The following is a 22,991-nucleotide window of genomic DNA, read 5'->3' as shown; positions in this document are numbered from 1 at the left end:
GATGAAGGATATATTGGCAATTGGTCCACCCGAGTATCAGAGTTGATAGGTATATTCCTGTCCGGGCTTCGATCGAGGTAAAGTACGCCTGTATTGTATTGCTGCAACGGAATCTACAGATCCCTTCTAGACAAACACCTTGAAGACCAACTTGTTAATATATGCCATATTGTGAGTCCGGGGAACTTGGTTGCCCCACATCCATCCCGGTACCCAAGGCTTCACCAACAATTGTCACTTTTCTGAACGAGTCGTATATTTTTACCCGAAACCCGACCTTACTCTGAACATGTTTTGTCATAGTCTGTCGATGCAAATAGTAATGATAATGAAGTATTTCACCCCTATCATTGTCGCCGTCGAATGCTCGGCGTTGATCTACCCCTGTTAATCATAACGTCCGCATACACGTGCGGCGGGCCGTTAGACTGGCGACGCTCCAGCAGTTGCATCGATTGGTCTGTCCCCTGTCTGTCCCCAATCGTTCTTGGAGGCTCTGCGTCTTTCCCCCAGTACCGTGCCGTATGTAGTCCTTGTGGGAGATTTTGCTTTCCCAGAACAGACGGAGAATGGGGGCGTCATGACACCAAGTCAAGTCAAGTCAAGTCGAGTCGAGTCGAGTCGAGTCGAGTCGAATGCGAAGTTGTCAGGGTAAGTCATTGATGGCTAGCTGTCTGGCGGCTGCAGAAAGTAGGCACCGTAACAATAGACCGAGTGAAATAAAAAGGCAGACGGGAGTTGTCGACGAGTTCGGAGAGTTTGGATTGTGGATTGTGGACTGCGCCCGTGAAGGTTTCACATTCTTGTGAGACGCTGTGCGTGCCGAGTACAACATCTTGAATGGGACTTACGCAGTCATTGTCTTACCTTTAAATCCTCGAATTATGCAGTCTCATACCACCTCTTCCGAATTGCCAGAACCTACCAGTCGAGTCGGCGATTAGGTTATTGACACCGGCCACATATCCGAGAGCTACGACCCAGATTCGTGGAGTGCTTCGTTCTATGTCTAGACCTCTAGCGGCTCAAATGAGGCGAATTGGAGTTGCGCACGGGTCGTGACGGCAAGAGACGATCCGCGCCGTGCAGGAGAGAAAAGAAAGCCGATTTGAGAGACAGTGGCGACAATGAAAACATATCACAACGGCCTCAATGGCCTCAACCTACTCAGCACTCTCGTGGCGATTGCCAGACATAGGCATGGAGTCGCAACCTCGGACCTGCGATTGCGTCTTAAGGAGGGGGATTCACACAAGTACCTCGTATATCATTGGGACCGTCTTCGTTAACACATCCCTTGCAGCTGAGTTATCCTCGCCAGTGACAGGCTTCAAAGATGCTTGATGGAATCTCCTGATTGGAGTCGGCTAGGGCAAGCACGGCAAGCCACTTTGCGCACCCTGGCTTCGCCCACAGGCATCCAACCGTTGATCTTCAAGTCTCCCGTTCAGCTCGAAGTTGGTTACACAGAGGTCTGTGAAGGTCTGACCATTCATGCAAACCAGAGGTTATCCAAGATTCAGGCCACCAAAGGACATCCCTGCAAGAATCTCGATTGCGGGGGGAATTGGCCATGACTTAGCCTCCTCGTTAGGTCAATCACCCGCATTTCTCGCAGGCTTCCTGGCCCCCAGGCGCCTCATCTCATTTTTTTTTTCCTGCTAGGTAAACTTTGTCAGTGAGATTGGTGAGGCTGGGCAGCTGAGAACATTAAACGCCACTCACTCAGCCTGACTTCTTCCTGAATCGTTTTCTCGCCAGCGATACCTGGTGATCGGTCAGACTCGTGGCCGTCAGAAATGTGCAATCTATTACCGGCGAGATGGCTACGCCGATAGTGGACACCCAAGAATTGCGCATCAAGCTCACCAAAGCTGTCGCGCAAAAGCGAGACGCAGAGGTACAGAGACTTCTGCATGATAGCGTCTCCAGTGGCATCGGACACGAAAATGACCTGCACACGATCCTTGCGAAAGCTATCAGCATCGGCTATGAGACTGGTGTCAGGCTGTTGCTAGAAGCTGGCGCCAGATTCGATGCGGGTGGTAGCAGAGGTCCGCTGCACAGCGCTATTGCCAATACCAATGACAAAACCAGGAATGCCATCATAAATCTGCTCCTTAATCACGGATGCGAACTCGAGGCCAAGGATGCGGATGGGAGAACGCCGCTTGTCTACGCTTGTCTACGTGGGCACAACGATGTCATGATTACCCTGCTTGAGCGCGGAGCGGATCCAAATATCGAAGACCATGCCGGCAAGAATACATTGCAAATAATGGCCTCAGAGTCGAAGCGAAACACCGCATGGAGTGCCAAAGCCTTGTCGACGCTTCTGTCCGAGATCAAGAACCTCAACAAAAGAGATAGCCAAGGTCGAGAAGGTCGGACGCCTCTTCTTTGGGCAGCGGCAAAAGGCCAATTGGCCTTGGTCGGAGCATTACTGCGAATAGGCGTCGGTGTGGTCGATGTCAACCAAAGTAATGATCAGGGGCATTCGGCCCTGCATCTGGCGGCGAGGCATGATGAACCTGAGATGATCAAACTCCTCGTCTTTTCCGGGGCAAAAATCGAAGCGAGAGGTGACGGTGACTGGACTCCTTTACTCTGGGCGGCAAAAGAAGGAAACGAGAGTGCTATTGACGCCCTGTTAACCTCCAATGCCAATGTCAATGCTCGAACGTCGTCCGGGATGACCTCCCTCCACTGGGCGGCAGAGAGCGGGAAGCTGAGTGCCGTCAAACGCATCTTGAGGGAGCGCAATGCCCACAAGAACAGTAAGGACAGCTTCGACAGCACCCCTCTCATCCGTGCAGCGCAGAATGGCCATTGGGATATTGTGAAGGAACTGCGACCGTATGTGTTGGAAGCCCCCGCAAACCGCATCGCCAAAAAGGCTTGCGAGCGCTTCCGAGCCGCAGTGGTCAATTTCTTCGAAGATAAGGATTCTCACAGTGGTATCAAGAACAAAGTCAACAAGAATACTGTTTGGCAAATTCTCTACGCACGAGACGATAGAGACCCAGAAAAGTTTGCTATCCCAACCAACTTGGATACTAAGGGGGCGAAGAAGCCACTGTTCCGCTGGATTCATCTGCCAGCCAATAATCTCTCGTGGCTCGAGGCTCTGCTTACAAAATGGTACTTGGAAGGAGATTGCAGAGATGTGACCGCGTTGAAGACTCTGCTTCAGCTACTCGGACGACAACAACATCGAGGCGCTGAGGTCCATTCACGGTTCATGCGACCGACTTGCAAGCGCTTGTGGGTGCCTCCGAAACGAGCGACGGAAACAGAACACCCAGCATCGTGCAGACCTGCAGAGCCAACGGTGGTACTCCCTGCCCAACAAGATGAAGAGGTCATGGTCTTGCTGATGCCGTATCTTCATTGGGAGACAGACAAAAACAGAGCATCACTGACCCAGACCATACGCGAGCCGGCGGAGAGCACGCATGCTCTTGACGACTCGGAGTTATCCAGTGTTGTCAAGGATAGACTTCTTATTCACGGCTACATGGGAGACTCGACGGATCTTCATCCTCGTCGAACACTGGATCAATTCAAGCATCACAGCTCGAGGACCGATCATCAAGACGCTGACCAGGTTGTGTATCGATTCTGCAAGAAAAAGGGGACAAAACTTAAGATATTCATGGTCGACCAATTGTGGCTGATCACCTTTGGCAATCTGGTCATTTCGTGCTTTCCAGAGCGATGGCGCCAACCGCATAGGGATCCTCTAAATCTATTCGAAGGCGTTGTCGAGGATATCAACTCCACTACTCGCCCTCCTGTCAGGAACGTCTTTGAACTGGCGACCGTCATCACAGAGCGATGTACAGGCCTTTTTGATCGACAGTACTGGGACAACGGCGACCGACCGGACAGTAACGATATGCACCACAGCGATGATCTGTTGTTCGCTGAGATGTTTCAACTAAGCATTGGACGGCTGACGAGGAAAGAGACCAAGCTCTTCCGGTGCTTTCGAGAAGCGTCTTCTCTCTGGCTCAGAGGTTATGATAGTGGCAACATCCCCTGGGAATCTCAACAAGGGATGCTCGAGAATGACTACTCCTCGGACTGGTCATCCGATGAGCACCAAGAAGCCGGCGATACTACGAATGACAGCCTGGATACGTTGCATGATCACCGCCAGGCATCCGACTCCTTTGTGAATGATCTGTTGAACATAGACAAAGAAGCGTCTCTTCTCGTGGAATGTAAGGACGTTGAAGACGAACTGGAAATCCTCACAAGCGTTCTTCGACAGCAAAGGCAAGTGCTAGGTGACCTGGACGCGACTCTCCGAGCCTCCAAGAATGTGTCCGAGTCTAATCAATTCGACCTCTTCAACAAGGTTGGCGAGCAGCAACGACTGGTTGATCTGGATCTTCAGGATCTCGATCGCATGGCCCGGCAAGCCAGAAGCGTCAACGACAATTTGACCCAGGTCCTGGACCTCAAGCAGAAGCACGCTAATGCTGTTGAGGCAAGGGCTCAGCGAAAGCAGGCCGAAGAGGCGGCAAGACAGGGACAGACCATCATGGTCTTCACCATTGTTACGATTGTTTTCCTCCCACTAAGCTTTCTCGCGAGCTTTTTTGCGATCGATATCATTGAGTTTCCTCGCCCTGCTGGCACTGGTTCTGGATTACTACACTTGAACTGGGTACTCCAGTATATCATCGGCATAGGTCTGGCTCTCAGCGTGCCGTTGATTGGAGTGGCCTTTGTCGTTGGGGACATCAAAACTTGGTGGCTCAAGAGAGAGCCCCGGAAGTATCGTCGGAGAAAAGGGAAGCACGATAGGAGGCGCGTATCCCACCCAGACACTGAATCTGATGGTGTTGTCGAGAAAAACAGCCCCGCTAGCTGGACCAATAGATTCATCCGGAGGCGCAGGCGAGTCGCACCCTCGCACTACCAAGACCCTGGCGCCATGCTGCCCACGTTGGGTTACGGTGCTCCGGGCCGTCTGGATGATTATAAAGACCGGGTCGTTGAGCAGACATGGGCGAGACGCCGTACGAACCTCAGCGGAGTCCAGCATAAGAATATGCAGCCACCGACAACGGTACCAGCTCACGTCCAAACGGGCCGGCAACCGATGTCGTCAATGGATTCGTCCAGGCGAGGAGGGCCTCGATATTCGCGTCGGTTAGGCCGCGTAGGAACGGAGATGACGGAGCGGTCAGCCGCGACCGAAGATCTCGAAGTCGGCAATGGATTTGGCTTCTAACCACGAAGCCTGCTCTTGATGGTACAATTTGCCAGCAGCCTGGCCGTTACCATCTGGGATTCTGACGGGGATATCAGGCAAAGTTGGCTATCCTGTGGAACCTTTCGGTACTGCAAGAGCCTCGGACGAATCGGTCTATATTGACCGCTGGGTATTGGGTCAGGCAAACGAGAGCGAAAAGTTAGTGTACTATTAGTTTTCGGGGAAGGGGCTGACAGCACACGGTTCGCCAGCCGTATTTGCCACTTGAGATAGCAGTCTCGTCAGGGCTACAGTTCTATTGCATCTGATTCTATACTTGCGCAGGGGAAGATGGCTTTGGGCCATTCCTATTTGTAGAAGCCATCTAACCAAACGGGAAATTTGTCCTCGTTGTGACGGCCCAAGGATGGTATGATAGCCCCGCCGCTTTAATATCCCAGAATCCCGCCAAGCAATCGACCCTGTCTCGCTCCCCTGATCCTGGGCGGCGCAGTTAACAATTCGCTAAAGCCACCTATTGCTCTGCGGCACATGGCGACTTGATACAACTTTCTCAGACAAAACATCCATCCAACCAATTAATTTATTCTCACAAGTTCCTGCCTGTTTTCTGGTGATCACGGACAACATCGAATTTCGAACACCTTTCTTCCCAAGCCGCATTTTAATTACCCTCGCGAAAAGTGGTCTCCTGCGTTGACCAACTGATAAAACGCCCATCCCGAAATCGAGCCACCTTTATCTTCTTCTACCTTCTACACCACGAGGTCGCGCCAATTGCCCTCCGAGAAAAAAAAAGGGAAAACTCGATAGAAAAGATGTCTGACATACTGCAAGAGATTGCCGACGTGCCCAAGGAATTCTTCAAGGACGGAACACAGTTCATTAATAGATGCACAAAGCGTACGTTTCCCCCCCTTTGCGCTGCTTGTTGCAAAGGACCCCGAATGCAGAACACACGGTAGCAGTGGCAGAGGGAATGCAATGAGGAGCAGGAGCAGAGTGCAAAATCGCATTTCTGTATTTTCTGTGTTCTCCCCAACTTTCGCGAAGCTGCGCATTGGACCCTCCATGTGTTATACCGGCTGTGCACCCAGCCTCGCTGGCTCAATACCGCAGGTGCTGACTTATTTTTGTTTCGCGGTAACACAGCGGACCGCAGGGAATTCATCAAAATCTCGCAGGCCGTGGGCATGGGATTCCTGATCATGGGCGCGATCGGTTACTTCATCAAGCTGAGTGCGTTACCTCCCCCTTTTTCCTCTCTTGCCCGATTCCGAGGCTGTGGACCAGAAAGAACAAAAAAGCTCCGGAGACAGACACAAAAGGCAAAATGCTAACAGCATAACCCGCATGGGCTTTCCTTGCGTGCAGTACACATACCCGTCAACAACGTATTAGTGGGATAGTTTACATACACATGAGCGACAACAGAACCTGGACGGGAGACGAGAAGAAAAAAAGACAATTCGGATGGTCGCATAAATCATCCCCCCGTCGAATCTTCCAATACATGACGACTAACCCGTCATTGCCACACCAAACACCTACCTACCTACCTGAGCGTTTTTGTATTACTATTTCATTCCACCCCCGGGGGTTCCTGGAGAAGCGATATAGGTGACCATCGAGCGGGGGAAAAAACAGGGGCACGCAGGGGAAAAAGCTGAATCGAATTGATCTCGATGAGCAGTGCATCCGTCTTTCTTCCAATTTCTTAATGTCATTGTGATACATCTAGTTCGACGATCTCGAGAGCCTGTCATATTGCACACAAGACCGTCTATTCTGGACAAGCACTGATGCCTATCTCCTCGACGTTCTGGAGAGAGAGGGAGTGTGTGAGTGTGTGGTCTGTATGTCTTTGTCTGTGTATACGCTATGCTATGTTAGGCTATCCTATGCACTCTCTGTTGTCCAGATCCAGATCCAGGTCCAGGCCCAGCTTCAGACACCATCCACCCAGATCAACCAGCCTAGCTGACCCCAGCCCAGTCCAGTCCAGCCCATCACAGCCAAGCCAGTATTGTATGCTCGTGACATTCATCATACACTTGTGAGAAGTATTTATCCACTTTAGAGTATTTTTCATGTACCGTTGATCTTGAAGTCCTAGTCCTAGTCCTAAACCCTACCAAAAAAAAAAACTAAAATGGCCCCAAATTTCATTCATCTATTCGTCTAGTCTGAGTGAGTGTGTGGCTTTTTGAGTGTTCCCCAAGGTATGTGTTTTCATCAGTTCATGAGTATGCGTATGTATATGTGTCAAGATGGCGGGATTTTTTTTTTGGCGTCAGGCCCTCGAAAGGGGTTTCATGGCAATGGTCATGGCGATGGGGACGGGAATGGGAACGAGTGATTCGGGGCCGTGGAAAAGACGGGTCGGGCCTTTGGCTGGCTGTTTCGCTACCTCGTAGTTGTTCGGCCATCTCCTCCTTTCGGTCGGCTTCGTGCCGGCGGCTTGCTTTTCAAGCGCGTTCGCTTAGAGCAAAGGGTTTCTTCTCCCTCGTATGTACAACCACGCTCACACTCACGCTCACACACATCAACGAGTGCATATGCAGGCGCAACGCCTTGTTGGGAAATTCCCAGGATACCGCTTGGATCGATTGGGTTTGCAGCGCAGGCAAGGCGATAGCTCTCGACGGTCGCGACGGAACAACGAGGAGACAAAACATCCCTATCCCCTTCCGTTGCCTTCCGTCTCGTCGTGGTGCCGCAGGCCGCTTCTCAGACTCAGCCGTCTCCCCACTATCCTCGCCGTATCCGCCAGTGATTGTCACCAGATGTTGCCTCCACCGCCCTCGTCGTCACCAAACCTGGCGGGTCGGACGACGTTGCTCCTCAGACCTCTGCCCTCGGCGCGACTCCGCGTCGTAGAGGGACTGCTGTTGGTCGGGTTGCCCCGGTTTCCGCCTCTAGCACGGCGCATGGCGTTGTCAAAGTCCTCTCGGGGATCGAGGCGGGCGTTGTAGTTCGAAGACATGGCCGGAAGGGCTTCGTCGTCCTCGGCGCCGTCGTTCCAGGAATGTACGGAGACTGTGCCCGTGGCCATACCCCAGCCGTTCCAAGAAGTCGCTAACCAACAACATTAGCACATGTCTTTCAAACCTGAGTAGAAGAAAAGCAGTCTGCAAAGACGCAGAAGCTGTATGCATAAATGTTTAAACTTACCAGCCAGGACCGGTGCAGTGGGACTCCAGCTTGCATCCCTGACGCATGTCTTCCACACACTGTTGTGATGTCCGTGTAGTTCATAACCATAGCCTCCACCGTTGAAGCTGTCACTTCCATCATTTCTCGGTCTCGTGTGTCTCGTTGCTGCATAGACGTCGATTGTAGCCTTCTGGGTACCATCCATATTCCAGATGTATACCTTTCCATCCTCACTGCCACTGTACACATACCGAGAGTTGGAAGACCCTGGAGGCGAAAAGTGACACCGGATCAGTGTCTTGAGGACGGAGTGACCCCGGAATGTTACGACACTGCAATCTTTGGGATTGGGAACGTAGTCGTCTTCATCGTACGAAGAGAATCGATAGTCAAAGTTTGTGGTGTACGGACGGATGTCGATCTTGGAGAATTCGTTTGGAGAAATCATTTTCCGAAGGTCCCAAAGCTTCATCATCTGTTCCTTGCCGTTGGAGAGAACGTAGCGACCGTCGCCCTTTGAGTCAACGTACGTGAGACCCTCTGTATGGCCGACGAAAATGCCGGCGGGACGGCCATCCGCCATTGATCGTCTGTCCCAAACTCGCAACGTTTGGTCGTCACTACCCGAGTAAAGGATGTGGGGTGAGGATTTGTCACCAAAACAGACCGCATTTACATCGTCTTCGTGGTTCGATAGACGAACAGTCGACTGACGACGCTCCAAGTCATACACCACGACCGAGTGATCTGATGTTCCGGCGACGATCTCCCTTCCGTCACCACTGAAACGCAAGGACCAGATGCCAAAACCATGTCGGCCCATGTACCCGTAGGTCGGTCGGCCCATCCCTGCCCCAGGAGCAAAGTTGGTGAAGTCCAACAAAGTATGGTCCGAGTGGTCCGTTGGGTCGGTCGGGGCGAGGCACACCGTGTGCCGGATCGAAGAATATGCCAGCCACTTGTTATCCGGACTCAGCGTCGCATCTGTGATCGTCCATTGTCCGAAAGGGTAATCGACTGTCTTGTAGTATTTCCACTCATAAGGGTTGGATGTGTCGTACATGCGAACCTTGAAATTCTGCGTGCAGCTGAAAAAGAAATTCCCGTCGTCGGAAAACTGACCCGAGTAGGCTCGCGAGTCATAGTGAATGATCTTGTCGGCAGTGTTGGAGTTGGGTACTTGATCTTGGGCAATGAGATTATTCTGCCGTCTCATGGTGGATCGTGCCTCCAACCCCAGCCGTCGCCATAGTAGGCGTTCACTGACTGTGCGTCTTCTCTTGCGTCGGATGTCCAAGTATGTGTCTCGACAGCCATAGGCACCCGAGTTCATCAGCGCCTTTCCAGCTTCGCTCGGGACTTTGGGGAAGCGGTCGCCCTTTGGCTTTTGTCGTTGAACCCGCCGACGGCGACTGAAACCGCCGTAATCGTACGGCTCGTCATCGTCATCATCATCGTCGTCGGCGAAGAGGTTTCGACCGTTCGGGCCTAACAGGCGGTATCGACTAAGAATAAGTTGCCGAAGAGGCGCACTGGCATTAAGTAGGCCTCGGATGTCATGGAGAGTCACTGTTGCAAATAGTTTAGTCGAAGAGACAGGCCGGCAGATAGTAATGAAAACCAACCTGGGGAAGGTCGGGTGGCTGTCCGCGATCCTGTAGCACCACCATCGTTTTCAGTCTCGGTGTGATTTCCCTCCTCTTCATCTTCATCTTCCTCGTCATCATCTCCGCCTTCGTAGATTATTTCAATGCCGTGTAAAGTCTCCTGGGCATCTGTAGCCAGTCAAAAGCCATACATGTCTCGGAATATGGCTGGTATGTACCAATGAAATCGGCATCGCTGTCTTCATCCTGCGTGCCACCTGCGTCGGTACTTTGTTCCTCGGTGGGGTGGTAACTTTCGCCGTCATCATCGTCATCGTCAACGGAAAAGATATCGAGGATGTTGGACGGTGAGGGACTCAATCCTTCGCGGGGATCTGGGGAATTGGCCATAGCTTAATTGAGATAAGTGAAGATAGTCAAAGGTTTAAGGGAAAGAGACCAAACCGCAGACTGCGGACAGTGATCAGGTATTGACTCTGATCGGGCGACCGCTTGCGAACCGGTTTACTAAGTTCGTCAAATGCGGGACAATTGAAATGCTTATCTCCGTCTCTGCCGTTTTGGACCTCAAGTGGAGCCGAGGGCTACTACCCATGGCTACCTGGCATTTCCGCCACGCTGCTTTTAGACTTGAGACAAGGACCTCGTAGCACTCCTCAATTCTGCACTTCGATTTCACCACTACACCCAACACACTCATACCAAAGGACGACATTTGATTTCCTTCTTCCTAGTAGACCACTTGCGAACCGTCTGAAACTATCATGACTTGTGTCCAGATGATGTTTGAGGCTAACAAGGCTTCACACGCAAGGTGAATGCTAGCATCCCAGGACACATAGGCCGAGAACAGCAGGGTTGTGAAAGCAAGATCCAGCCATTGGAATTTGAGCTAAGAACCGAAGCAAATGCCTTATTACTTTAGACCTACGTCAAACCAGAAGCGGACGCCAAGAGAAGGAGAAAAAGACGAACCATGGACGGAGAATTTCAACTCAGACTCCTTCGTTCCCTGACAGCGATGACGATGATGGCGGCGTAGTCGCCTAATGTATTCTTTGTCTCAACCACCAGAACTTCCCAACTACAGACATTGTCCGTCTGCACAGGATGGAAATTATATCGGTGGCTTGCTGCCAATGCCAAAATTATGATCCACATTCTATTGCCATACACACCTCATTCCTTGCTTCAGTTCAATTCATCATACGTCTTGTCAACGCAAGGGCTAACCTGTCTAGACGCAGCCAACTTCCCCCCTGACTCTGGAGTCGTTAGCTTCTCCTTCAATACGACTAATGTCCCGACTTGCCTCTTTGCTTCCCGCTTTCGGGTTTTTTTGTCTCGGAGCTCTGGGGATCCCAGATATTTACTTCTTGGTCAGGGATCAATCCCACTGGTATTTCCAGCAAGGCCAACGTCCATACGACAGATATGGCCCGGATAGGCATATGTAACGCGATGCAGAGCGGCAATAGCATCTACCAAAAGGTCGCCGCCGCCGTTCTCTTCGTATTCGTTCTTGCCTTCCTGTTGTCAACACCCTCTCTGTCTTTCTCGAGGTCTACGAGCCCTAGCCCCCGAGAAATTGCAGCAAACTCGACCCTGGGGGTGAGTGTACCTTCATCTTGCTCCCGCCCGGTGTTGGCGTCATCACAACCTTACAGACTTTGATTTGTCTTCCAGTTTGAGAAGATCCTAACGGTCTCTATGAAACCGAGCTGGCCAACTCGCGGGTTGCTGGCCACTGCAGCGCACACCGGTCTAGAAATCACTGTCCCAGAACAGCCCTACAACTCGAATGATCTCGTTTTCAGCTTTCGAGGCTCTAGGTCCTGCCGACGTGCGCAACCAGGACATGGCTCGGCTCGAGCATGGCTGGCCCATCTTGACATGATGAAATACATTGTTGCGTCTGGCCTCAACAGTACGTTCGTTATTGAAGACGAATTGGACTGGAACACGGCTATCCACGAGCAAATGAAGTTGGTTTCTGATAATGTCCGAAACTATACAAAGACGCCCGCTTCGGACCCCAGCCCATTTGGAAGTGCTTGGGACGTCTTGTGGCAGGGCCATTGCGGCTAGGTGACGGAACCGGACACGGAGAGACTCGAGTACTACGACGACTCGCTCATGGCCACCGAAGACTACGCGGGATTTTCCAAGAAATTCCTGGTCAACGTCGCTCAGGATCACCGTTCCGTGCAGAAGTTGGTGATGACGGTGTGCACGTTTTGCTATGGGATCAGCCGGCGCGGGGCACGAAATATTCTCAAGGCGCTGAGCAGCGGTCAGGACGAGGATTTTGACGTAGGCCTGATGCAGTAGTGCAAGCAAGTCGTTCTGCACTGCATCTCGGTCAATCCGGAACTGTTTCACCACCACAACCCAAAGGAAGGCACCGGCTACATCTGCCCTAACCGGGAAGGCAACGGGTTGGGCAAGTATGCAGAGGACGGCGTCTTTGAGAATCTCATTGGCACCACAGCGAACATGTATAACAGTGCTCGATGTGAGGGACTGTTCAACGCCAGGTGCCCGCAGCCGCCGTCGGACCGAATGCCTGCGGGTGAGCCGCATCAGGACCGAGCAGGGTTTCGCCTTGTCGTGCGATGAGGGTTCGCACACCGGGACCATATCACCCTGTACCTTATAACACCAGGCTAGCTGTGTGTGTGTGTGATTGTTTGTAGGTATAGTGTATAGATCCGCTTTTGGTGCCTCTAACGCTATATATTTACATCTCAGGTACATAATATACAGCTATCTTCGGTAGATACAGTATCTACACCCTGGTTTTCGAGCGCCAGGGCCAGGTAGAAACCCCTCCCCCCCCTCCCCCCCCCTTCTCAGCGAATCATAATAGTATGTTAGAGAGAACAAGACAAACACCGCACCGAGATGCAGGAACAAGAGGAGAGGGTGAGAGAAAGCAAGAATACGTGTTTTCATAAACTCATTTTCACACAGGTATCGTTTCTCTGGTTGCAGATCCATCCGTCCATCCATCCCACGCACAGGTTTAGCGATTGCATACCGCTCAAGCACAACTTCTGACTTTTGATGACTATGAGAAGGGCGACCTCAATCGTTCGTGTTTCATCCTTCCCTCATCCATCCTTATGCCGATATTGCGTCTGTTAGGGCTCCCAGAGAGGCCACCGGTAGATATGGAGAATATAGGTTGCTAGCCAACTGATAGATGGCAGCTACAGGAGGTGTAACATAGAAGTTATCCACAGTGTTGGGGGCAGTCTTCGGTAAGACATCTCCCAGCGTGCGATAAGTAGGAATAGGGAATGTTGTTGTCTGTCATCACAAGCAAAAAGCCCACTCTTCCTTTCTCTCTCTCTCTCTCTCTCTCTCTCTCCACCTTTCCCCGTACGCTTTCTAGGCACGCAATTGCTCTCTCGTGATAGATTTCTTGTTCTTCCGCCTCGGCTCCGCCATGCCACATCACATTCACATCCCGTGGATATTCCTCGCCTCACCTCCCGCCGCCGCTGCGGCGACATCGAGCCACGCGTGGAGGATATCGACAACGCCCTCGTCAAAGTCCTCCGAGTGAGATGCGGCATACTCCGCCTGAAACGCAGTGACATCGAAATTTGGATCCCTGACGCGCTCAAACACGGCATCGACCAGCGCGAGCCTCGTGGCCTGCGATGATGATGGTAGGTTCACGCACAGCGGCCACCAGTACTCCTGGACGTCGAGGAACTTGGACAGCTCACGGCACGCGCTCTCCAGCACGTCCGGCGTGTGCCGCAGGTACTGCGACATCATGAGGAAGTACTCGGCGTGTAGGGCGCAGATGCTCAGGTACCGCCGGTCCAGCTTGGCGCGGCCCCAGATCTCGTGGTTGACAACGTCCATCCGCTCCAGGGGGTCGCGGTATTGGCGGAAGTGGTGGAAGAATAGGTCCGCGTAGTGCCCGATGAGATCGCGTTTCTCTTGGTCGGTTGCGGCGGCGGTAGCAGTGGTTGGTAGTGGTAGGTGTTGAGTGGTAGAGGTGACCGGAGTGGTTTTGGTTGTGTTGTCCGTGGCAGTGGCGTCAGCGTCGACGTCGATGTCAATGTCGGACTCAACACTTGAATTCTGGTTTCCTGACACAGGGACTGCGAAGGCACAAGTTAGATAGATCCCCTCCTTTCCCCTTCGCCACGTTGACTGACTCCCACTCCGATACTCACCATCCTTTTGGGGCCCTGTCTCATTGGTACCTTGTCCGACAGAGATTGTCTCTCGAGGGCCATCTGTCTCAGCCTTGAAGCCCGTCTCGGATGCCATTGAATCTGTGTCAGCAAAACAAAGAGGGGAAGAGAGGGAAGATGCGAGATCAAGTGAGATCGATGATCTGGATCAAGGCTGTCAAGCCAAGGGATGAAAGTGGTTTCTAAAAGTCTCCCGGAAATTAGAATCCAGAATCCAGAGAGAGTGTTTCGAGAACAAAGAGACCCGACCCCGAGAGACACAGTATGTGGGTGTGGGTGTGTATGTAAAGTGACAAAAGTGAATTTTGACTCTCCTCATCTTCCAAACAATTGTATCTCATCTCATCGTGGTTTCACATTGATCTGCCACTGATATGATATACCATACCCTACCCTCCTCTCTGGTTCTTGAGTGGGAACTGACTGGGAAGAGTCCCTGCTTCGCGGTCGCCGTGGTGGAAAAACATGTGATGAACATCAACGGAGAACCGTGTCCAGTAAAAATTAATCTTATATTTCATGTGCGGCCTCGCCTGCCTCACTCGCTGGATTCGAGTCCGATTCTTTTCCAAAACACATTGTTCTTGCTGGACAAATGACCTTCACGGCCGCCGCCGGTGTACGACGAACCTTTTTCATTGCGTACGTACACAATCGGTTGTTCGTTTCCCCCAAGAAAAAAGACAGAGCGCCAGCCAGCCCTGAGCATCATATCAAACGCCATGCATAAAAGATGTTCTCATCGTCGTCGAAGACACGCACTTTGCGTCGGCTTTCGGAGACAACGTACCTGATATCCCCTTTTTCGCCCCTTCGCCATTTGCCGTAGCCAAAAAAAAAGTACCCTGTTCACAACAGCAACTTTGCTTCTGCTTAATGACATATCGCTCTTTACACGTTCCTCTCTGGTTGGTTGACACAAAAATATGTTTTAACTGCTGGAATCCAATGTACATGTGGACGGGGCGTCCGTCCAGCCTGTCAGCCGATTGGCGATGTCGCTGGCGTAGCAATGCGTGGCTGGGCCCTTGCCCAGATCACCCGAATCGTCAATAATGCCAGAGTTGTACAGTCGTGCTCCGCGATAGTATGCCTCCGCGTAGTCGATACCGGCAATGTCAGCCTGGGCATTGATGTCGCTTGCGTAACCGTGGCCGCTAGCCGTGCCAGCCACTGTAAATGAAGAAGTGTTAGCCAAAACATTTGCTCGCCCAACGACGAAAATGGGAGACTTGGGGATTCGCATCTCACCTCCATCCTGAATCATGCCCAGAATCTGATCCTTCGGGCATGGATTCTGCACTTTGCCGTCGTCGTTGCAGGAGTGGGTCCCCCTGAAGGACTGCAAAAGTCCTGGGTTCCTCACGGTGCCGTCGGGTGACACTGTCGTCTTAGCACGCACACAACCTCCCGTTTCCTGCATCACCGCTGCCAGAATAAAGCGGTGGTCTACCCGCGTCTGTTGTGATACCTGTTTGATTGCGTTGTAGAGGTCTTGGATTTCTCGGTCCGAGTTGTTGGGTTGCTTGTAGAGGTTGTTGCAACTCCGAGTTATGATCTTCTGGTTGGCCACCCACATGTCATTGAATGAGATCCACGACAAACTCGACGGCCATCCTGACGCTATCGAGCCGTTACCCGTGTACTGTGTATAACTGTTCTGACCACCTGTTTTGAGAAACCCCACTCATTAGCCTTTTCTCCGTGCTCTTCCAGTCAACCCTTCGTACCGTCGTAGTCATTCCAGAACCCGTCACTCCCAAGTTTCCCTTGAACCACATCGGTGGCGCGTTTTACCAGGGGGATAGCCGAAGTATAGGCGGCGAGGAGCGATGTGAAAAGGACCTGCGATGACTTGTCAGCGCTCGAGTTCCTCCTCCATGGTCCGAGCGCATCAAAACTCAAAACATACCAGCCTTGATAGAGCCATTATGCACCCAATGCTACAACCTCCCAGCTCGAGTAGTATATGAAAAAAAAAACAAAAGAGACGATTCACACAAGTTTCGAATGGATACCGTTCTCAATCTGCAGTTGGAAAGAGGGACAGAGACGCGGGGAAAATGTCAAAATGCCAGGGTTGTATGAAAAGACGAAGAGGAATCGAAAATCTTTCTTACTAGATATTATGATGTGCAGAGACAGTGGAGAGACATGGGGCCCGACATTGTACGGTACGAGGTAGGTAGTCCATCGTCATGTAATGACCTGTCCAGATGGAGGATCATCACTGGTGGTGTCGCAGTTGCATAGCCAGCCAGGGATGTTTCAGAAAGGTTCAAGCGCTCTCCACCGCCATCGAAGAGGAGGTCAGGCTATGATGCTATCAGGCGCCTGAGGCCACCCCATAGTTAACTCCGTAGGGCACAATCGGGAACAATAAGAGGCTGTTCAGACTGGGCCTGATACCCACCGCAGGAAATGCGCGTGGTTGTTGTCCTGGATCGATCGCAGGTTGTGGCTTTTCCCATCGAGGCTTGTGGCGTGGCATGGCATGGGGCCGTCGTATCTTCAACACCCACGATATCCTGACACGGAGAGCGTTGGCCATGCCTTCGGAGTCTTGAGGAAATCCTTCGTCGTTTTTTGTGTGCGAACGCAGGGGGAAAAAAGGCTCTTCATTTGTCTGCAACGATGTGGGACCGCGGTGGATGCCCGTTGCGTTGGTAGAGTTGAACAAAATCCACACTTTCGGTCCGCCGTGGCCACCATCCTGACAAAACAGGGGCCGACAAGGGGTAATATCACCAGTCTGACTCAACTTCCGTACATATAACTGAGCAGATGACTGCGTGGGATACGTAACCTCTGAGTAAGGGCTGGTTTGAATACTGGTACAAGTACAGGGCTGCTCACGCTTGCGCATGGGCGTATTCTCCCACCACTACGACTTCAACACTTGATGAAATTTTCAGATGTCGTAGATATTGCCTCTCGGCGGCGTTCGCCAATGCAGGTCCCAATCGCTTGCTTGGTGCCTCGTCCTACCAAGTTAATACGTGGTGTGGTGGCATTATTGGCTCTTTTCAGCCTCCCAGCCTCCTTAGCCACCGCCACCGCCCAGCCCCTTTGAGTAACGACGAATCCCAAGGGAACGAGGAGGAGCACCACGAAACACAGCCTTGTGCCTTACAAGGCCTTTGACCAACAATGCTGCTGAGAACTTTTTCTTCATTGGCTACCTAGTTACTATCCAGGTATTGATGGTACATGGATTTCTGTATCTCCCATACTATCCTCAAGGGAAGTTCGTGATATGCCCATCCGTTCTCACACGGTATGCTGTCACTCATTTGGCTCAGCTCTGGCGCGACACATATTGAGCACATTTTTCATCTTTTTCTCGTTCAGCCATTAACATCAGGTCATATCTTTGTATCCTTGTCCTTGTTTGCCCGTCGCTTGCACAGACCCACTACCTTATTAGGTTTCTCTTCAAATCCACTCTCCACCTCCTGGCGCGGTGCCGTGGCCTAGGCCACAAAGAACGATTGGGGCTGCCTCGAATTGTCCAATTTTGTTCATCAATCTGCTCACTTGGTGAGGTTGGAAGCCATCTGCTTCGATCCCAAAGACGTCGTCGCTGGATCGCCCAATCTGAATGAGCGGAATGGATTTGCAGGGACCTTCGTGTGGTATCTCGCCAGCGACCTGCCCGCTTGTGTGAAGTTCATCGCAATTTCGCGAAGTCGAACAACGAAGCCCAGAATCCGAAACCGACCGTTTGATTGTTGATCGAGGCATCATGGATACATCCAGGTCGCCTGTGTGAAGGTCCCAGTTGTCAATCTTGGACTTCAGATGGTCAATAGATGCCGATGGTTTGTGTGGCAAGTGACTGCCCTTCCCTGCCGGCAACCCGGATACAAGTTGACCGTTGTTCTCGACGTCTCCTCCTTGACGATCTAGCCCTCCTGTGAAACTCAATTCTCTCACGTCACGGCTGTATATGCTAGACGTGCCCCGGCTGTGCTTGCTCGTCGTATTCAGGATCGGTTTGAAGATTGTCGACAGCGACGAAGCAGAGTAACGCCGCGAGATTCGTTTGGTGGGTCGTAGCAGGGACCATGACACGATTTTGGCACGTACCGAATTTGAGCGCCGTTTGAAAACTTTCGCAGGAGACCCTTTGCCTACCTTGTGTTTGCTCGGTGCTGCCTGCTGCAACACATGGAGTTTTTCGGGGGAGTGGAGGATCACAGAACTGGGGGTTCTCCGGTGGCTGTGTGATGGCGCGTTGATGCGAGGAGCAGTACCTTTTGGCCGCGACGGTGTTGCCAGAGCCTGTGACTTCTTCGCAGACTGCGTTGGTGAAGTCAGAGGCGTCGATGTACGCCCAGGCGTTGTGAAGGGATTGGTGGATGGTGTGTAAGGCTTGGATGGATCTTTCTCCTTGTTGGCATTGCTCGCTGCTCGATCGAACCAATCTCTTATTTCCGACACAGGAGTCTTTGGTCTTGTCAATGTCCCCATCCTTTCCAATCCCTCCTGCTTGCGCGGGCACTTCGCCTTTGGTGTTCCTGTCGCGTCACACTTCTTAGATTGGAGATTTGTTACTGACACCGGGCCAATCTGTTGCGCATCGTGTCCTCTGCATCCCTCAGGTTTGTGCAGCTCGCGCGGAATATTTCCAGGAATGGTCCGGCAGTTTGCGGATGCTCTCGTCACTGACATTTCTACTGCTGTCGGATGACCAGAATGCTGAGGTGCTGGAGAAGGTGTTCCGAAGGTGTCTGTAGTAGACTCTGAGTTTCTCAATTCCAACTCTTGAAAAAGTTTGGCGGGATGGACAAGTGCTCCTTTTCGGCTGGAGCTGAAAGGCAAAGGAAATCGGTCCAGTTGCCTCGTCAGGGGTGGTGGTCTTCCTGCAGGTCTTGGTTTCAAGACAAGAGGTTCCGGAACCGGTAGGATGTAATCATGCTTCCCTCCGAATGTGGTGAAGTCCCGCGGGTCAACCCCTACGCCTTCTCTTGCTGCTCGCAAGTGGCTTTGCGGCATGGTTTGCATGTGATTTCTTGTTGAAGGCCAGCATTGAGGTGGAGTCAAAAGCTCATAGGTGTGGCTGGCTGGCTTGACTGAGTCTGCTTGGACAGTACGATGGGCTGTGTGAGCTGGTGCTGGACTGTTGGGGAAAGGACTTTCAACTCTCGGGTCATATCGTTGGACAGGAATGGGAGGTTGTTTGCGAAACCCACGCAGCAGGGCTGGATGGCTCGGAAATCGAGGAGGAGAGTTGAAAGGTGGATAACGGCGCGTCACTGAATATCGACCTAGACGAGTGCCCCGTTTCTTTCGATATTTCGGGAGGATAATGCCCCAGATCACACACCCAAGGACAACAAGAAAGGCGATGATGGCAAAGATGATGGAGAATGTCCGACCCGAATCGTCACCACGAGGGCGCAGGACTTTTCGAGGAATGACACCCATGGTTTATGACAGAGGTCAACAATAGACGACTGACAACTAGAGGAAGTGATCGAAAGACATTGGTCGGATGCGTGGAGGGAGCATAGAAATGGTTGGAGAGGGTGATGGTTGACGTGAATGAGCAGACAGATAGCGTGAATTTGCGACGACGGCGATGACAATGACGACCACGACAATTGTGCGATAGCGACCCAAGGCGGAAGGAACAGCGAGGCACAACAGAGGACACATCTTGAAGCACCTGCACTCCTAGAGTTGACGATCGGAACTCTTTCCTCATGAAGCCATTGACCTGCTTCTATTCACTGTTTGTCACTAACAAAGTCGTCCATGTGGGAGGTAACGAGGCTGCGACCCACTAGGAGATCGCTTCTCACACCCTGACATGAAGTTGGCAGAACCGAATCGCTGATATCGTCGAGCCTGAGAGCATCAAGAACACATCAAGAACATTCCACCACCAAGTCATTCCACTCACTCAATATTGGCCTTTACTCCCCTGATCCACCCGGCCTGTCCCGGGGTTGAGCACCAAGAACCCAGCCCATTCCACTCACTAGGCCACTTGTTACCATATTCGCAACCATATCTCTCTTTCGTACCCTTCCACCATCGTCCGACACCGGAGAGCCGGCTTGCTCCCTTTGTGCATCGCGTTGTTTCGCTGTGTCCGAATGTATCTTGAGATCTCCCAACCCTCCGGAACCCAGTGGGAAAGCAGCACTTTTACGTAGCGCCAATGCAGCTCCTCTGGCAACATCGAATAAACCTAGCGGTGCTTCTTCCTCATAAGAAGGCCCTGCCCCATTCGGCCCGGACCGACGCGCCATGACGCGCTTCGTTTCCGCTACATCTGCATCCCGGTGATCGAGACCAAATGCTCCAGGCACAGTGGCATCGGCTCTGGCTTCAAAAGCTCGCTCTTCCTCCACAGCTTGCGTCTTCAGTCCATCTAGCTCCTCTTCGTAGCGGCGCCAAGTGGCCAGTATTCCCGGCAAAGCTTCACCAGAAGGTGCCAACATCAAGGCTCGCGAGAGCAGCTCCATCCTCTGTGTCAAACTGTCGATCCGTGAATTCAAATTCTTCGGCGACGTGCTGGGCCGATATTTGCCAGCCGCATAGGCTGCGCGCCAGGAGACATCATCGACAAACCCAGAAGACGCAGCCTGCTCCACGGGTGTGTTGAGCCGTGTTGTGATATACGCATATGCCGTGTCGAAGTCATTAGCACCCAAAGCTGCCATGATTGCCTGGTACGTTATTCTGTGTTCAGCGTCCAAGAGACGTGATTGAAGAGGATCCGATTCCTCTGTTATCACATTCCCCCGGTTTGGCAAATGAGCACGGATGAGATTACGACCTATCTCTAGTAGGTCGTCCAGCTTGGTGTATGCTCTCACGTCCTGTTCCAAGACCTTTTCTACTAGGTTTAGCGGATCTTTCTGCACTCGGATGGAGACGGGCTTGAAAGGAACACCATGCTGCAGGGTGAGCTGGTAGAACGATAGACTGTGAGTGGCTCTGATCAAGTGATCGATGTCCGAAAGACCAGGGGATTGGGGGAAGTTCGGTCGGAAGGCTTTAAAAATCTCGCTTGCCCGCTTCATACCGCCACGATCTCTGTTCCCGTTGCTGGCATTATCATAGGCCTCGAGGATCGCGGCGACAACACGAGCTTCGACTTCGGATGCGGAAAGAGACGGCAAAGGGTTGTCCAGGTACACCTCTTTGACGATACCATATTGAGCAGCCTTCAGCAATGCGTCGAGGATTTGAGTTTCTACATAGCTGACGGGCAAGCGGGAGATAAAGGCTGTTCGCTGCTGTCCTGGCTCCACTGGCCGAGTTTTGCTCCAAGATTGGAGCCAAAGGAGCTGCTGTCGTACAGAACGCCAATCAATTTCTTGCCGAGTCTGCAGTGAAACGTGTTGGAGCAATTGACGAAGTTCATCCTTGTGACGACGGTCTGAGCCGAAGATGGCGACATGTGCCAGGTCCCTTGTAGTGCGTGGTAGACCAAAACCTGATAATATCTCTGCCGTGGCCAAAATCCCAGTCAGTAACTGAACGGAAGATTCATCCACTCGTGTGAACTTGTTTGATTTCTTTAGCAGGGCGTTGATCAGCAAATCTGTCTCTTCGAGGTCTTTGGTAAAACCCTCAGGTAGCGATATATCTGGTTCTGGCTGCAAGAGGTCGGTAATCCCTAGATTGAGAAGCTTCGCAACCTTGACAAGCACCTGTCTGCAGACATTCTTGGCCTCCGATGATGCCTCTGAGCATCCATAAATAATAGCCATGCCAGTCTGAGCAAACCGTGCCACACGGTCATTCGTCGTTTTATGGTCTTCCATAGGGCCTTTCCAGTCAGCGTAGGCTTTTGCTGCAACACTAAAATCGGTCATGCTTGTGGAGATCAGCCAGTCATACACAGATTCCCACGGTCCCTCCTCAACCGGGGTGTCTTCAGTAGAATAGTCCACTCTTCTCCTCTTTGCTTCACTTGCCCCTCGAACCCATGGTGATACCACACAGTCGAGGTCTCTTGCCACCTCAGAAGGATTGTGCGTTTTCACCGCATACTGAAGAAGTGTCCGCACACCTTCGGTATCCGACAGTTTCTCCATATCCTGTAGGCCGATCACCTCTTCACTGTCCGGGTAGAACTCATATTGCAGCCGAATTACCGGGACAAGATAGGTTTCATACCACAGTCGCAGATCAGAATCCTGGTCGATGAAATGTTGGACAAATTCCCCAGCTGGCTGAGCAGATCCATGAAGCTGTTCCAATCTTTTTGCCCATTCAATAACCACATTAGCCAGTTCGCTTTTTGTGCGTAGAGTTTCATTTCCAGAAATCTGCCGCAAGCTTAAAGCGTGGCATCGACGTAATGCATCGTCGTTGGTGAGATTGGCTATGGAGGGCTCAATACTCGGAGGTTCGGACTCTCTGGCATCATCGGATCGATCCCGTAGACCATGTAAAAATTTGACCAGAGTGGATTGTTCAGAAATTTCTGCGGGATAGAAAGATAGTAGCAGTCGATATACGAACGTAGTTGAAAAGATGTCGGGCCGCCAGCGGACGATGTTGCGCAGTGAGTCCAGATCGCCGTCAGAAGTAGCTTGAACGGCGGAAAGGACGACGTGAGCGTCCGTTAGCCGATTCGGAGACTTCATACCGCAAGATCGGAGAGCATGTTGCAGATAGGCGCCCTCGTTGAGAGAACGTGAAGGGGTTGTTTATGTGTAGACAGCGTGGAAAGTTCGCAAGCACCAGCAAAGTGTCCACCAAACAACTGCGTCAGAGTCGGAGATTCGGACCAGTCCGAACCTTGGCTTTGCTCCAACC

The 22,991-nt window shown here is 51.9% G+C and overlaps 7 protein-coding genes across 7 annotated transcripts; 2 read left to right on the top strand and 5 right to left on the bottom strand.

Moving 5' to 3' along the window:
- Window positions 1-1,822: 1,822 nt before the first annotated feature.
- On the top strand, window positions 1,823-5,245 carry AYO21_02119 (hypothetical protein; the record flags this gene model as incomplete). Its single annotated transcript, XM_022652099.1, has 1 exon — window positions 1,823-5,245. One exon carries the CDS (start codon window positions 1,823-1,825, stop codon window positions 5,243-5,245), a length of 3,423 nt encoding a protein of 1,140 aa, XP_022515485.1.
- Window positions 5,246-8,006: 2,761 nt separating this feature from the next.
- Window positions 8,007-10,380, bottom strand: AYO21_02118 (hypothetical protein; the record flags this gene model as incomplete). The annotated part of the gene is made up of 4 exons (XM_022652098.1): window positions 8,007-8,305; window positions 8,402-9,952; window positions 10,009-10,158; window positions 10,209-10,380. The coding sequence occupies 4 exons, from the start codon at window positions 10,378-10,380 to the stop codon at window positions 8,007-8,009; spliced, it is 2,172 nt and encodes a 723-aa protein (XP_022515484.1).
- Window positions 10,381-11,424: 1,044 nt separating this feature from the next.
- On the top strand, window positions 11,425-12,609 carry AYO21_02117 (hypothetical protein; the record flags this gene model as incomplete). Its single annotated transcript, XM_022652097.1, has 4 exons — window positions 11,425-11,601; window positions 11,677-11,991; window positions 12,079-12,303; window positions 12,388-12,609. The coding sequence occupies 4 exons, from the start codon at window positions 11,425-11,427 to the stop codon at window positions 12,607-12,609; spliced, it is 939 nt and encodes a 312-aa protein (XP_022515483.1).
- Window positions 12,610-13,455: 846 nt separating this feature from the next.
- On the bottom strand, window positions 13,456-14,283 carry AYO21_02116 (hypothetical protein; the record flags this gene model as incomplete). Its single annotated transcript, XM_022652096.1, has 2 exons — window positions 13,456-14,111; window positions 14,187-14,283. 2 exons carry the CDS (start codon window positions 14,281-14,283, stop codon window positions 13,456-13,458), a joined length of 753 nt encoding a protein of 250 aa, XP_022515482.1.
- An 855-nt stretch (window positions 14,284-15,138) lies between these two features.
- On the bottom strand, window positions 15,139-16,137 carry AYO21_02115 (hypothetical protein; the record flags this gene model as incomplete). The annotated part of the gene is made up of 3 exons (XM_022652095.1): window positions 15,139-15,875; window positions 15,938-16,052; window positions 16,120-16,137. The coding sequence occupies 3 exons, from the start codon at window positions 16,135-16,137 to the stop codon at window positions 15,139-15,141; spliced, it is 870 nt and encodes a 289-aa protein (XP_022515481.1).
- Window positions 16,138-17,642: 1,505 nt separating this feature from the next.
- AYO21_02114 (hypothetical protein) lies at window positions 17,643-19,637 on the bottom strand (the record flags this gene model as incomplete). The annotated part of the gene is made up of 1 exon (XM_022652094.1): window positions 17,643-19,637. The coding sequence occupies one exon, from the start codon at window positions 19,635-19,637 to the stop codon at window positions 17,643-17,645; it is 1,995 nt and encodes a 664-aa protein (XP_022515480.1).
- Window positions 19,638-20,128: 491 nt separating this feature from the next.
- AYO21_02113 (hypothetical protein) lies at window positions 20,129-22,819 on the bottom strand (the record flags this gene model as incomplete). Its single annotated transcript, XM_022652093.1, has 1 exon — window positions 20,129-22,819. One exon carries the CDS (start codon window positions 22,817-22,819, stop codon window positions 20,129-20,131), a length of 2,691 nt encoding a protein of 896 aa, XP_022515479.1.
- Between the last annotated feature and the right edge of the window lie 172 nt (window positions 22,820-22,991).

The sequence above is a fragment of the Fonsecaea monophora genome, assembly GCF_001642475.1.
Source record: "Fonsecaea monophora strain CBS 269.37 chromosome Unknown Scaff9, whole genome shotgun sequence".
NCBI lineage: Eukaryota > Fungi > Ascomycota > Eurotiomycetes > Chaetothyriales > Herpotrichiellaceae > Fonsecaea > Fonsecaea monophora.
Note: the sequence above shows the minus strand (reverse complement) of the source record. Positions and strands in the feature narration are given on the sequence as shown.